The 14710-nt window shown below is 39.4% G+C and overlaps 1 protein-coding gene across 1 annotated transcript in view; it reads right to left on the reverse strand.

The window, feature by feature from the left end:
• CNTN3 (contactin 3) overlaps window positions 1-14710 on the reverse strand; it is a gene marked incomplete at both ends in the record, with an annotated part of 208780 nt that overhangs the window by 113447 nt on the left and 80623 nt on the right. The window contains one exon of the mRNA XM_080718026.1: window positions 10142-10237. Within this exon, the coding sequence (XP_080574152.1) occupies window positions 10142-10237 (96 nt within the window). The remainder of the gene's footprint in view (window positions 1-10141; window positions 10238-14710) is intronic.

Raw genomic sequence — 14710 nt, forward strand, 5'->3', positions numbered from 1 at the left:
AGCATAATACTTAATAATAATAATAATAATAATAATAATAATAATAATAATGTTACTGAAAACACTAAATTTGTTACAACATGAAGGAGCCCTTAACTTTCCAAATTTACCTAAGAATTCACATTAGGAAAAACAAGTCCTTTGCTTATCCCTGTGATAGACAAATTTGGTACCGTTCTCCTGAGTTACTGTATTAATTCATGGGAACATGCTGAGTCTTAACTAGAACTGTGGCTTTAGCTGACATCTGGCATTTATCTTTCAAATTCACCTCTTTCCAGATAAAAATCAATCTAAAATTATAGAGTTATTATGGATCTGTAATAAATTCTCAACTCATTAGAGTCCCATAATGTTGTTGTGTTTAGCTGATTGATTCAGTCTTGTTTGGGGGTTGTATTGCTAAAGAATAATTATTATAAAAACTAGACTAGACGGGGAGAAGGAGAAATGCTTAATTATTGCAGAAAAGCAAATAAAACAAACATGGGAAGTTCTTGATAGAAGGACAGAGGTGCTACTTTTGAATACCACAGGCCTGTAAGAGCCCATAATGAGCTGTTTTAATTAGCTGAGTTTGGAATTATTTTACATACTCTTGAATCTAATAAAAGTATCTCTTGGATTTGTATGCCCTCAGACTATTGAGTGGATGAGGTTTATTCATTTTTTATTAGCATTAATTGACTGTCCTCAAAGTGTAGCCCACAGGCTGAAGGTACGATCAAACCTTACACAGTTTGAAAACAATTTTTAGACTGGGTATGGTAGCACATGCCTGTCATCCCAGTATTTGGGAGAGTGAGACAGGAGGATCACAGGTTCAAGGCCAGCCCAGCAACTTAGTGGAACCTGTTTCAAAATAAAATATAAAATAGGGCTTGGGGTTTATTTTAGAGGTGGACTGCCCCTGTGTTCAATCTGTAACAACAAACAAACAAATGAAAATAATTATTTTTCTTCCTCTCTATGATAAGACAGTTTGATGGTCATCTGGTCAGTAATGGCTTGAATTTTGCTCTGAAAACTGAATGACAACAAAGATGAAATATATACCATTTGGAATGAACCATTCAATCTGTGTCATTAGAATGTTTTTTTCTAATTAGGAGTCCCCCCCCCCCCCGAAAAAAAAAAAAGAATCCCCATGGAATATAACTGCTAATATTCATCTTCAAGGCTACCCAACAGGAAATAACCTTTGTTATAATAAGTCACTAAGACTTTGGAATCTTTTATCACTGTAACATGACATAGTAAATAATGACTGATACAGAGCAAGTTTCATAGAAACAGTGAAAAAATGTGTGTGTGTGTGTGTGTGTGTGTGTGTGTGTGTGTGTTACTAAAGATTGAACATAGAAGAATTCTACCTTTGAGTTATAGCCCCATTCCAATTTTATTATTTATTTTTTTAATTAGCATCTCCCTACATTATGAAGGGTCCCACTAAGTTGCCAGGCTTGGCCTTGCACCCGCAATCCTCATATCTCAGCCTGCTAAGTACCGGGATTCCAAGCGTGGGCCACCATTATTGGATTCCTGTGTTTCATATACAAAATATGTCTGTGTCTAGTGAAATTAACTTAAAGGGATATCAGGAAAAAAGCCATGGTAAGATGTATAACCAGCAAATGGAAACATGCCTGGGATCAAAACAAAATAAAAATCCTTGGGAAACAAAAACTTTAAGAAACTAAAAAAGAACTCTATTTTATATTTTTAAAATGCAAATAAAGTAAATGATGCTGTCAAGACATTTACTTATGTTGCTAGAAAAATAACTGCACAGGCCTCAAAGCCTGGCCCTCCTCATTTGTCTGAACCACGTGGCTGGCCCCTGCATACTCTGAAAATAGAAGGGGTGATCAGTATGCAGTTTCTGCGAATGGGTTCAGAAAATGATTCTTGAAATCTTATTGAAAATGGCACACATGATTCACTTTGCCGTTTCTTACCTTGAATTTCTGGTATTACTTCAAAAGCCCAACTGCTACATGGAATCGAGAGAAACTTGTAAATAAAAGCCAGGGCTGCCAAGAAAGGAGATCAATTTTGCAGCTCCATTCCTACAAGATTAATCTGGGGTTTACACCAGACAGACACACCCACTCGGAATGCAAGACTCAGACAGAGACACAGAATAACAACCACAACCGTAAGCAAATCGAAACTCCTCCGGGGCATGGTGCCAGGCAGTGGCTGTAAGTATCCGAAGCCACGTGCACTCAACCAAGAGCCACCGGAGGGGCTGATTCCCTGTCAGCATGAACAAACAGAGTCCAAGGCTGGGTCTCTGCCTGCTACTCCACACCTGGGCCATGGACGGCAGCCAGGGAAATCTCTGCAACAGAACCAGGCACATGGCCACATTGCTCCTCAGCACAGCTAAGGTCAATGAGGAAAAATTCTGCTGAGATCGCAATTGCCTGGGGTATGAATAAGTGAGCATCAATGTTCTATGGGAGCCAAGAACCCACTTCTCTTTTAGAGTTGAACATGTCTTCCTTAATAAAATTCACCCACGGTAATACTTCAACTCTTTTACTTGTTCCTACAGATTTCTCTATCCTTTTTGACATGCTTTGAAAACTCTTAAATATGTATGACTTGAAGGTGAAGCATGCCTCAAAGACCCTCCAAATCAAAACTACACTGGGTCATGGGCAAAGGACACACATTTCCAGGAATTCTCTGTGCTGTGGAGTCAGATTCTCTGAGACTGGGATTGTTCAATCTACATTATTATTTTTTTTAAATTTTTGAACAGGGCCTCACTAATTTGCTGTGGGCCTAAGTTACTGAAGCTGACCTGGAATGCAGCACCATGCCAGGGAGAATCTGTGTGTGTGTGTGTGTGTGTGTGTGTGTGTGTGTGTGTGTGTGTGTGTGTATGTGTTACTGGGGATTTAGCTCTGGGGCATTCTCTCTGAGCGATACTCCAGTCCTATTTTATTTCTTTGTTTTGAAACAGGGTCTTGCTATATTGCTGAGAGTCTTGCTACGCTGGTGAGGCTGGCCATTAACCTACAATCCTACTGTCTCAGCCTCCCCAGTACTGGAATTACAGGAATGTGCCACCATGCCTACCTGGGAATCTACATTTTAAACAATTCTTCCAAATAAGCATGGTGAAACAGCCAGTAGAGATTACTGAACATAGGAACATAGGCCTTAAGACACAGGTTAGAATCTTATGTGTCTATGGGTCCCAAAGTACTGATTTATAAAAGTGCTGATTACATAAGAGTGGTAGGGATGGGCCAACTCTACTCTCAACCTCTTCCTACATATCTCCTGGTATAAAGTGAACTCCACTTTTCACCTGCTTGAGTATCAAGTGTGGTCATGTGACTGGGAATCAGGCTATAGTAGGTACACATAAGTGACATATGCCCTCCAGCCCTATTCCTATCCATGATTCTCTACATCTTTCACCTCTACCATCTTGGTGGAAGCAGAGGGCACAGTATTATAAGGCATATGTCCACGTGGAAGGACCTACGTGAAAGAAGGTACAGTCTAATGGCCAGAAACCCTCAATTTGGACTCATTTGCGTGAGCCGACATTCAGGTTGAGTGAACACATTTTCCAGTCTCTTACCTACCGTAGCTCTCGTAATCTTAATGAAAACACAAAGTACATTCAAGTGGAGTTTCCTGGCAAAGCCACCAAGATGTCAGCTCTTATCTTGGATGGCGCATAGGCTAGGTCTCAGTACTACCATGGTATTTTTGCTCCATGAAAACCAACAGCTAATTATCATCTTCAATTTGGAGGATGAGCAGTGTTAGGAAACAAAAACTTTCCCATACTTGATGGGCACTAAACTTACAACCTGACTTTTACTTACAAGGACAAACATCAGTCAGAGCTCCACAGTTCCCAAATAAACTTTCCCTGAAGCCCTGTTTCTGTTACAGTGTATTTCAACTCCCAAGCTTCCCCATGTAATTTTTTCCTGATGGGCTAAAGGCTCTCTCTGACTTCTGTCTGTGGGTAGATGGAATCAGCGTAAACGATATTCAACTGTTTTTAAAGTGGGAGAATGATTTCCACATCATCAGATGGCAGACTGTTTAGGGGATCTGAGAACAGAACGGGAAGGGAAGCAGTAATGAATGAATCCACTGCTTTTCAAATTGTTTTCCATGACCCAGATTCCTTCCAGGGCTATTTGTGATGTGTTCAATGTTTCTTTATTTTTATATTAAATCTCCTATTTTCCATGAAGCGGCATCATCACTGCAAGCTCACATGTATGTAGCCCTAAACATATTGCCCATTGCACTTAGTTATGAGCTTGCATTGCAAGAAACAGAAATTTAAGCAAGGTTGAAATGCAACATACAGATGCAGGGCTGTAACAGCATACCCGAGGTCAAGAACGCAGCTGCCAAGAAAGGAGGGCCGGAGAGTCTACAGGACAGCTAGTTCTGCATCATTGCACTGTCTCTAGTCTCTACAGTTTCCTGCAAGGATGCATCTCTGCTCCCTGGGCTTCAAATTTCCCAGCTGCCTAATCTACTTGATAGGAAAGGATTGCCTTAAGTTCCCCAAATGGTAGACCCAGGTAAAATAGCTAAGCTCCTGGGGAAAGCATTTGATTGGCCCAGCTTCCTGCAGATATCCCCCCGTGGGCCAATCAGCCACAGTCAGGTGGAAAATACTGATGGTGGGCTCTGCAGGTAATGGAGAGCTCAGGGAAGAGCTAGAGAATGATGCTCACAGGCTGGGCACCTCAAAGGCAGCCCCATCCATCTACCCTGCTCTTGATGTATGTAGGTATGTATGTATGTATGTATGTATGTATGTATGTATATGTATGTATGTATGTATGTATTTGGTGGGGCTACGGATTGAACCCAGGGGCATTCTACCTATAAGCTACGTCACCATACTTTTTTTAGTTTGGAAACTAGTTTTCTGTATGTTGCTGAGAACCTTGCTAAATTGCTGAGTCTGGCTTTGAACCTGAGATATTCCTTTCTCTGCCTCTCAAGTGCTGGGATTATAGGCATGTGCCACCATGCTCAGCTGTTGCATACTTTTTTTGTTTTATTTTTATTTTGGGGGGTACTGGGGATTAAACCCAGAAGTATTCTAACTCCAAGCTACACCCTCCGGCCCCATTTTATTTTTATTTTTAAAACAAGATCTCACTAGATTGATGAGTATCACCACTTGCTGAGGTTGTTCTCAAACCTCTGATCCTTCTGCCTCAGCCTCCCAAGTGTTGGGATTACAGGCTTGTGCCATCACACCTGGCTTGTCATATACTCTTGACTTCAAAACTTTTAAAATATCTTCTGCTTTAACTTTTGTTAGTTTGAAAAGAGAATGGTCAGAGATTGTGGTTCAATGAAGACCTACTGCTTAATACAAGATGATGTTATAAGTATACATTAAATTATCTGGGGAAATTACTTTTTAGAGTCATAACGACATTCAAAAACACTAGGTCATGTGCCTCATTGTCTTGGTGAAGTTTCCAGCAACTAGACTATTTAAAAACAGAGATAAAAATTCTTATTTGGTGCCATCTAAGATAACTGAGAAGGCTTTCTTTTAATTTATTCACCCTGGGGAAAAGAAAAAATAATAAAGATGTTGATAGAGAAGGTCTAAATCCCAAGCCATCTGGATGTGTTCCTGACAGTATCACCTCAGTTACTCCAGGATTTAAAAAGCAATTTTTTTGAACATCAGGTCCTTTCTCTATTACCTGCTGTTTGAAAGCACATGGTTTCCTTTTTATTTATTTATTTATTTATTTATTTATTTATTTATTTTTTTGTGTGTGTGTATGTGACACTAGGGTTTTCTAACTCTGAGCTCCACCCCCAGCCCTATTTTACTTTGTATTTAAAGACAGGGTCTAAGTTACTGAGCATCTTGCTACATTCCTGAGGCTGACTTCCGCCCTGAGATCCTCCCGTCTTGGTGTCCCCAGTACTGGAATCACAGGTGTGTGTAACCATACCTGGTCCATTCTTCTTCCCACATCTCGAGGGCTTTTTGGTTGGCAGTAGATGGCAGTGCTGAACTTTCAGGAATGTACACATGACACAGAGATGGGAAATCAGATCAGAGATCAAAGTAGCTTCGGATTCAACTTCAAACAGACTTCGGGCCTACTTTCAACTCAAAAAGAGTATTACCCAGCCGTGGCTGGGTGAAACTCAAGTCTTTATAAAAAATGTGTGTGCAGAATAATCTGATTGGCCTCTGATTCCTGTCTAATTAGTATTTATCACAAGGTGCCCATGAACTAGTCTTGTGACCTTGTTTATAATAGGGCAATATTTTCTCATGCATTTAAATTTCTAATGATTTTGCGATGCTATCAGCAACTCCACTGTAATTACACTAATCCTTGTCTTTTCACATTATGTTAACAAGATTAATAATTGTGCTACAGGTAATTTGTACCCAGTCCCTTATGTGGTTTGTCAACTTCTAGTTGTCCAACTAAGTTTGGAATATTACTCCCTCTTCCTTCCAGGAGATGGCATATTTTCCTGCAAAGAACAGAGTAGGTGTGGTGGTACATCCCTGTCATCTCAGTACTTGGGAGGCTGAGGCAGGAAGATCACAGATTTGAGTCCAGCTTTAGGAATGTAGTGGGCCCCTCAGTAACCTAGTGAGACCTTGTTTTAGAATAAAATAAAAATAGGGCTGGGGTGAAGCTTGCGGATAAAATTATGCTGGGTTTGATTATAAGTACGAAGGAGAGGAGGAAGGGAGGATGAAAGGGAGAAAGGAAGGAGAATACAATGAATAGGAAGTGATAAAAATTGGCCATAGGATTAGAAGATTAAGACCCCTTTTAAGTGAAAACAATCAGTGTTACTAAGAGACAATATGCAGAGGTATGGGAAAATTTCCTAACTCTGTCCTACCATGAAACCAGTTTTCACCTTGCAGCATCAGATAGAGGTTCTTAAGCAAAGCAGCCCAGGTTGCTGTGACGCTTTCTTGGTAAACTACTTGTATACCTGATTTAATAGCCTGTGAATAATTTATGTACCTTCCATACTTTAGAATCCTTGTTTAGTTTTTTTCCTATGTTTATCTCCCTAATAGTTTAGTGATGTCATGGCTGATTATTTCCTCTTCAACTGAGCGAGACAAAATTATACATTTATTTTACAAATAAATGTTAGTACAATTTTGCTATGGTCAATTAAAGAAGGAGGATTTGAACTCAAGAAATAAAAAATAGATCGGTAATTGCTACCCATTACTAAATAGTGTGGCAATAGTTCTTAGAGCTCATGTTGAAGCCTACATGAAAAAACTAAACTAAATCACCACCCCACCATCCCCCCCAAAAAAACAGCCTTTGGTATTGGTTCTAACTCCACAACCTCTATGTTTCCAAACACATGATGCCTTTCCATTGAAGGGCCGCTTTATATCCTCAGGTGTTCACTGCAAGAAGACAGGGAGCGAGATGGGTACGAGCAAACTGCATCCATTCAGAATTAGAATATGTGTGGTCTGCCTTGACCACATTCACCCACAGTTCGGGTGCGCAGGGTCTGCTTTAGCCAATGTTTCTTGGTGTTTGTTTGTTTTGTAGTGCTTGGTATGGAACCCACATCTCTCAAGTGCTAGGCGAGCACTCTGTCTCTGAGGTAGACTCACATCCCTTGCTATTTTCTTTCTTTTTTTTTAATTTTGAGACATGGTCTTGCTAAGTTGTCCAGGTTAACCTCCAACTAGGGACCCTCCTGGCGCAGTGTACCGAGAAGTTGGAGTTACAGGCATGCACCACTATGCCTATTGCCACTGTTTATTTCTATCTTGGTATTTCCATTTCTTTGTTATTGAGAAAATAGAAGCAAGATCTTGGAGAGATGTGAGACAGAGAGAGGTTTTATAGAGAGCAAATATCAAGTGAATCCCTTCCGTACCTACTAGTGTCAATTTAATTTCCAAGTCTGACAACCTGGTTTTAGTGAGGTTTTCAATTGATTTTTAGACCTAAATCATTGCTAAGTAAGAGACTGTGTGTGCTTTCCTGTCACACCTGGGAGGTGAGAAGCCAGGGGTTATGATCATGATACCTTTATGCTAGGACTCTGGGGCCATCATTAAAAGGGCAGCTGTGTCTTTTCTGCCCTGGGACTCAGAAAAGAAAGAAAGATGAGAGTTTTATGAGGCAATAAAAATATACAAACAGGTTGGAGACCTGGAAGGTCACCGAACAAGGAAATCAATCAGGGTAAAGAATACATCCAGGCTTCGATGGGGGAAAAGTGTTACCCTCAGTGGGGAGAGGATATTTTGGTCCTGATGTGTCAAATGCCTTCTAGTGTCTACTTCTAATGTCCTTTAAAGCTGGTGAAGAAGGAAGGTTGGAAGGGCAGAAGGAAGTGACAGAAACATCATTAGAGACTTTGCAAAATGGAACAGACAGGTGAGCGTCAGGCTATGCAGAGCAGTCCCCGGACCAGCAGAAGAGTCAATTAGAAACACAGGACCCTGGCCCCAGTGCATTAGAATCTGCATTTTACCATATTCCGAACTGACTCATTTGCAATGAACTTGTCAAGAGACAAGGGCTAGAGCATGCCTGAGCTGAGCCCTTGGTGGATTGGGGGGACATTTTTGCTAAGGTGACTTTTAAGGCATTGCTAAAGGTTGTGGTCATAAGCAAGTCGCTCTGTGAGGCTGAGGGCTCTGGGTCACCTTCTGCCCCCAGGCCCCATAGCAGGGCAGCACTTTGGTCTGGGTGCAGCTCATTGGACACCATATCCCTCTCCCAGAAACCCCCTGATCCTCCCAGTTATATGAGCAAATAAACTCCCTGTTTTATTCAAGCCAGTTTGACTTCATGTGCTTTTAACTTCAAGGTTCCAGCAAAACATATACTATTAAAGTAGACTGAGAAACCTAATTTAAACCCATGCCATGCTACACCATCCTCTTTGTTACTTTAGCCCCAGTGAGCAGGCTTCATAGAGCTCCCACATTCCAAGGGTCTAGATAATGAAGGTGGGAGATGTTTGCATGATTGAGCTAAGGGTTTGAATTGTAACTGCCAAGTCAATACACACACACACACACACACACACACAGAGTCAGTGAGAGAAACAGACGGGTTTATCCATCTCAGAACAAATCAAGTCCAGGATATTTTCACATGAATGAGTTTTACCATGTTGAGAAGAAGGCCTCTCAGTCTCACCTCTGGTGAGAAAGGTCTTCCCTAACTCATTTATCTCTCAGTAATTCTCCTCCTCTCAATAACAGAATTCACTTATTTCTTGGAGAACTGTGACTTATATATTCATAATGCCCTCTTTGTTTCCACAAGTGACCAAGTTTACAACAGTGAGCACAAGAGGAACATCAAGCCTGCACTCCAGGTACCTAGTGGGGAGCTAATTAAATTATTTTCATATGGGCTTAAATTCATTTGCACCCTGGGTAGCGATTTTGTTAAGCTCCCAGATTCCTAGCGATACATTTCAATTTATATCCATGAACTTTAAGATCAGTGTTATTTCAGTTTATACTGATGTAGCATGAAATCTGCCAGCCCAATGAAAATTATGTGGATGCACACACATTATTTTGATATCTTTAGGTGAATATGACACATACACAGAAAATCATATACATATGTGGATAAATATATATATATAAACAAATATACAGAAATCCAATGTGTTTATAACACATATACAGAAATCCTATATGTTTAGAAATCTAACATCTTCTGTGTTTTCTGTGTGTGTGTGTGTGTGTGTGTGTGTGTGTGTGTGTGTGTGTGTGTTAGAGAGAGAGAGAGAGAGATTGAGAGAGAATGCAAACTCCAATTGGTATCATAGTCTCCAACTAAATGACAAATGATGGTAGTCTAAGGATAAGGCACTGCTCATCTCTGTTATATAATAAAAACAGATTTGATCTCTCTTGCCTCTGAAGCCCTCCTTGTTGGAATGTGTCAATTATGTTTATCAACTTCTCTGGATGGACTTCCTTTCAGAGAACCTCTCATATTCCAGCTCAGCTGACAGCATCTAAGGTGTCTCCGGGTAATTTAGAGAAGCAGTAACAGCAGGCTGTCTGCAGGTCTTGTCCAGAAACTTAGTCAATGGAGAAAGCAAGACACAGAATGCTACTTACCGCCGGAGTGGGGTGGGGGGCCGCAGAGTAAGACAACTCCCTGGCCTTCACGCACCGACACTGTGCTTCTCATTTTGGTTTTAAAATTTTCAAGATCTGATTTGAAAAAAAAAATTTCAGAAAAGAAAAGAAAATTAAAATTTTTATCCCAAGATGTTCCCGTCTTTCATAAAACAATTTTAAAATCTCATCCCAGGAATCTCGAAAGGAGAATATTTGCTTTCAGGAAAAATAGCAAAATTTTTTATTTCTTTATTAAGGCTTCTAGAAAATTTGCATTATGATATGAAACTCTAATGCACCAATAAAGCATATTTAAAGAAAAAACATCGGCTACATATTTTAAGTATGGACCCATGGACCCCATGTTGCCGTATTAGGGTCCAAATGGCATGGTCTTTCCAAAAGGACAAAATAGGCATTAGAATTAACTAATCAGATAGTATGATTTAAAAGGGAACATGAAATATACAGAATCAAGAAAATACATAAATATGATTTCTCCATTTTCTTCAGTGATTCACATTATGGTAGTGACAAACTATTCAATGATTTCTTCCCTAAAATATCTGACTATAAACAGCCTAAATAAACTTTATTCTATGTATAGTCACTGCTATTTACAAACAGATTTAAAAAATCTCAAGTTTCTAGGTAGAAGTCCCATTTGTTCCATATCCTGATGGGCTTCATGGACAATACACATCACTAGAAATTACCAAATAAGTAGAATTCAAAAGACATTATATATTACATCCATCCATATCATCCCTTTTGTGTGTAGCTATAAAATATAAATTATTATTAATACTGCTATTATTATTATTATTATTGTTTGTTGCTTGGGATTGAACCCAAGGGTATTCTACCTCCAAGATATACCCTCAGCCCTGTTTAATTTTTTATTTGATAACAGGGTCTCCTTACATTACTGAGAGCCTTGCTATGTTGCTGAGGCTGGCTTTCAAACATGTAATCCTCCTGTCTCAGGCTCTCAAGTACTGGAATTACAGGTGTGTGTGCCACCATGCCTGGTAAAAATTATTTTTATAGTCATCTGATAGATTTCTTCAAGTATTTAAGAAACTCTAAATCAAGGGCCAATGCTATTTTTACCACCAGTGGTTATCTTTATAAAACACTTTCTTCTAATAACAACCTAGGACAGCAAATACTGATTATTTTTTCCAAATAAAATTGTAGCAGAGAGAAATTCTATTGGTTCCTTTTTTTTTGAGTTTAGATCTCTGGGGAAAAAGGTAGAAAGTCTGACTGTTTCTCTAAATTCCAATTTCAAAAGAAAAAAAGCTAGTGAGTGAATTACACAGTTAATACACTCGCTGGTGTCATTGCTGTCTAGGAACAATTGCACTGTCAATTTGTGAAAGAATATACCCACTTCATAGCTCTTAAGGATTGATATAAATTGCCTGAGTAGTAATGATAAAAAATAAAAGACAGCCTGAAAAATTCAGAACACAACTTGGAAAAGTTGAACTTTCCCGTGGAAAAAATATGAAAAGCATGCTAATTATCTTCAATTGGGTAAAAAGTCATCATCTGTAGATACCTATAAATATTCTAAGCACTGTAAAATCAGCACATTAAAGGCAAATAGGAAGACATCTGCATTTCATTTTATTATTGAAACATGGTATTTGATTGTAAAGTTTTAATCATGGAGTAAAGAAAGCAGTTCAGCAAAAGTAACATACATATACCCAGAAAAGAAGGAAAAAGACGTATTTCAATCAGAGGCTATTCTATAGAAATTGTATCAAAAGTATTGAATCACCTTAAATCTCTAAGTGAAATATAACATTCTCAAAATATCAAAGCTCATTTTTTTGGGTGTGCATGTGTGTGTGTAATACTGGGGATTGACCCAGGGGCATCCTTCCTCTGAGCTGTGCCCCTAACCCCATTCCATTATTAGTTTGAAACATGTTCTTTCTAGATTGATGTGGCTCTATTTGCTGAGGCTGTCCTCAAACCTGCAATCCTCCTGCCTCAGCCTTCCAAGCAGTGGGATCACGGGCATGCATCGCCATGTTCAGCTCATGAAACATAACTGGGTTGGAAATGTAAAACGAGAGCATACAAATATTTCCTAAAGGCTGTGTGATGAAGCTCATCATGGAGGATGGTAGCCTATTGATCAGAAAATAACATCCAAAGATCACTTTTTTAGCAGCCAACTATGCACCATCATTTCTGTTTTCCTGCCCAATTCCTTGTTTTCTTCCACTACAGATTTCCATACTGAGGAAGTTTACCGTCACTGATTTCAGAATGTTTGTGGGGAGGGGCAGGGAGTTCTACAGAAACCACTGAGTTAGAGGACACCTATTATTCTAGTCCTTGGGAGGCTGAGGCAGGAGGATTGCAAGTTCAAGGACAGACTAAGCAACTTTCTGAGGCCCTTGGCAACTTAATGAGACTGTGATTCAAAACAAGTAAGACAGGGCTGAGAGTTGTAGCTCAGAGGTGGCATGCCCATGGACTGAATCCTCAATAAGTAAGTAATTAGTAAATTAAAAGTAATATGTCCTTCAAAGGTAAAATAACTTTTCCTTAAGTTCAAATATTTCCTGGCAACGGATGTGCCCACTGATCTAACACTTGCACTGATCCTCTCTCTACAGTATGTGAGACTAAGGTACTTAATTTTGAATACCTGTTTGGGGAATTACAAAGAAAAACAACTATCATGGTTCCACCCTATCCACCAGGGCTTTGTTACCAGCCCAGCTGTGTGATTGTTTTAAAACTTTCTTCGTAATGCAGCAAATTCTGAATTCGTACGGGTCTCGGTGTGGTCCAAGGACCTCCTGCATTGCTATTATCTGGGATTCCTATGAAAAATTTCAGAGACCTGACAATCCCCTATAATTAGGGAAGCATGATCTCTGAAGGTTAAAACTAAAAATGTGAGTTTTTAAGAAGCCCACCAGATGAATTTTAAATATACCACGTATCATTTCCATTCAGATACATAAAGGCCAGCTCAGATTGTTTGAGATTACATCTTAAATTTTGTTCAACATATGAAATTGCTCATGATGTTGAAACTGATGAGTAACATTTGAGCACCAAGGTTGGAAAGGGGAGCAGCTGCTCATTAAACAAGCGTATGCTGAGAGCCTGCTAGGTTTCTGGCTACTGTGTACTGGATTTTGAAAGTATCAGTTACTGAGGGCCTCCGTTCATGGTCAGCCCTGTCTGGCCGGAGATAGACTTGAGACTGAGAGTTGAATCATGTTTTATTTTACTGTTTTATGGTACTGGGAACTGCACGCAGGGGCATTTTACCTCGGAGCTACACCCCCAGCCCAATTTCATTTTTGTTTTAAAACAAAGTCTTGCTAGATTGCTAAGCCTCTTGCTATTTTCTGAAGCTGTCCTCCAACTGGTAATATTCCTGTCTCAGCTTCCCAAAACTGGAATGACAGGTGTATGCCACCACCAAAGTTGTGCTTTAATTGGCATGTGGTGAAACAGTGTCAACTACACATAAGAATGGAGGCCTGATCCAGGTGAGTGACCAGTCTTCAATGTGCACAAGTTGGCCGGGTGAATGCCGGGTACAGGTGTCAAGGAGGAGACAGAGATACTCCTTACAGTTTTGATTGACACTTCCCTGATGGCTGGCCAGGTTAAGCACCACTGCACGTGCTTCTGTATGATCCATATCTCTTCTTCAGTGAAGCACCAGCTCATGTCTTTTGCTCATTTTCTACCTGGATAGTATGCTTTCCACTCTTGAGTTCTGAGAGGTCTTATTAATTTTAGATATTTTTCCTTTACTGTGGTGCTAGGGATTAAAGCCAAGGGGCATTCTATCTCCAAGCCACACCCACCAGCCATATTTTACTTTTTATTTTAAAACAGGGTCTTGCTACATTGGATGCTGGCTTCAAACCTATGATTCTCCTATCTCAGTATCCGAAGTACTTGAATAACTAGTTTTCACATATTTTCCAAGACAGAGAAAAACATAGATACATAGAAATACACATGCTGTGGTCAAGGTATAGAAAGAGCCCCCCCCTTTGTTGGAACACATGAGAAAAAAGTAATATAAACATTTAAAATGCTTAAAATCAATAAAATACCAACTTTCAAATTATATGTGTAGCTCAAATGCAAATTAAACTGTATGTGGTCCAATTTTGACAAGAATTGTATTAGGAAAAAAGACTGTTCAGGAATCAAAGTAAATAAAAAGCAATCTAGTATTTACTGGCTAGAAAATGTTTACTGGCTAGAAAATTTTCAGTTCTCTCTCTTTGCATCATCTCCAATTCTTGCAAACTGTAAATTATTTTGAAGCCTCTAATTAGGCAGAATTTAAAAACAAACTTAATTGATAAACAGTATCTACAAAGAACTGCAACTATAATCATATTTAATGGTAACAGACTGAATGCTTTCCCTATAACTTTAGAAATACGGGAAGCTTGTTTGGGCCATGTTTACTCAACCTCATATCAGAAATTACGATCACTGCAATAAAAGGGAAAAACACAGTTTGGAAAGGAAGAATTAAACTATATTTATTTAAGATGA

Source organism: Muscardinus avellanarius (genome assembly GCF_963383645.1).
Source record: "Muscardinus avellanarius genome assembly, chromosome: 22".
NCBI lineage: Eukaryota > Metazoa > Chordata > Mammalia > Rodentia > Gliridae > Muscardinus > Muscardinus avellanarius.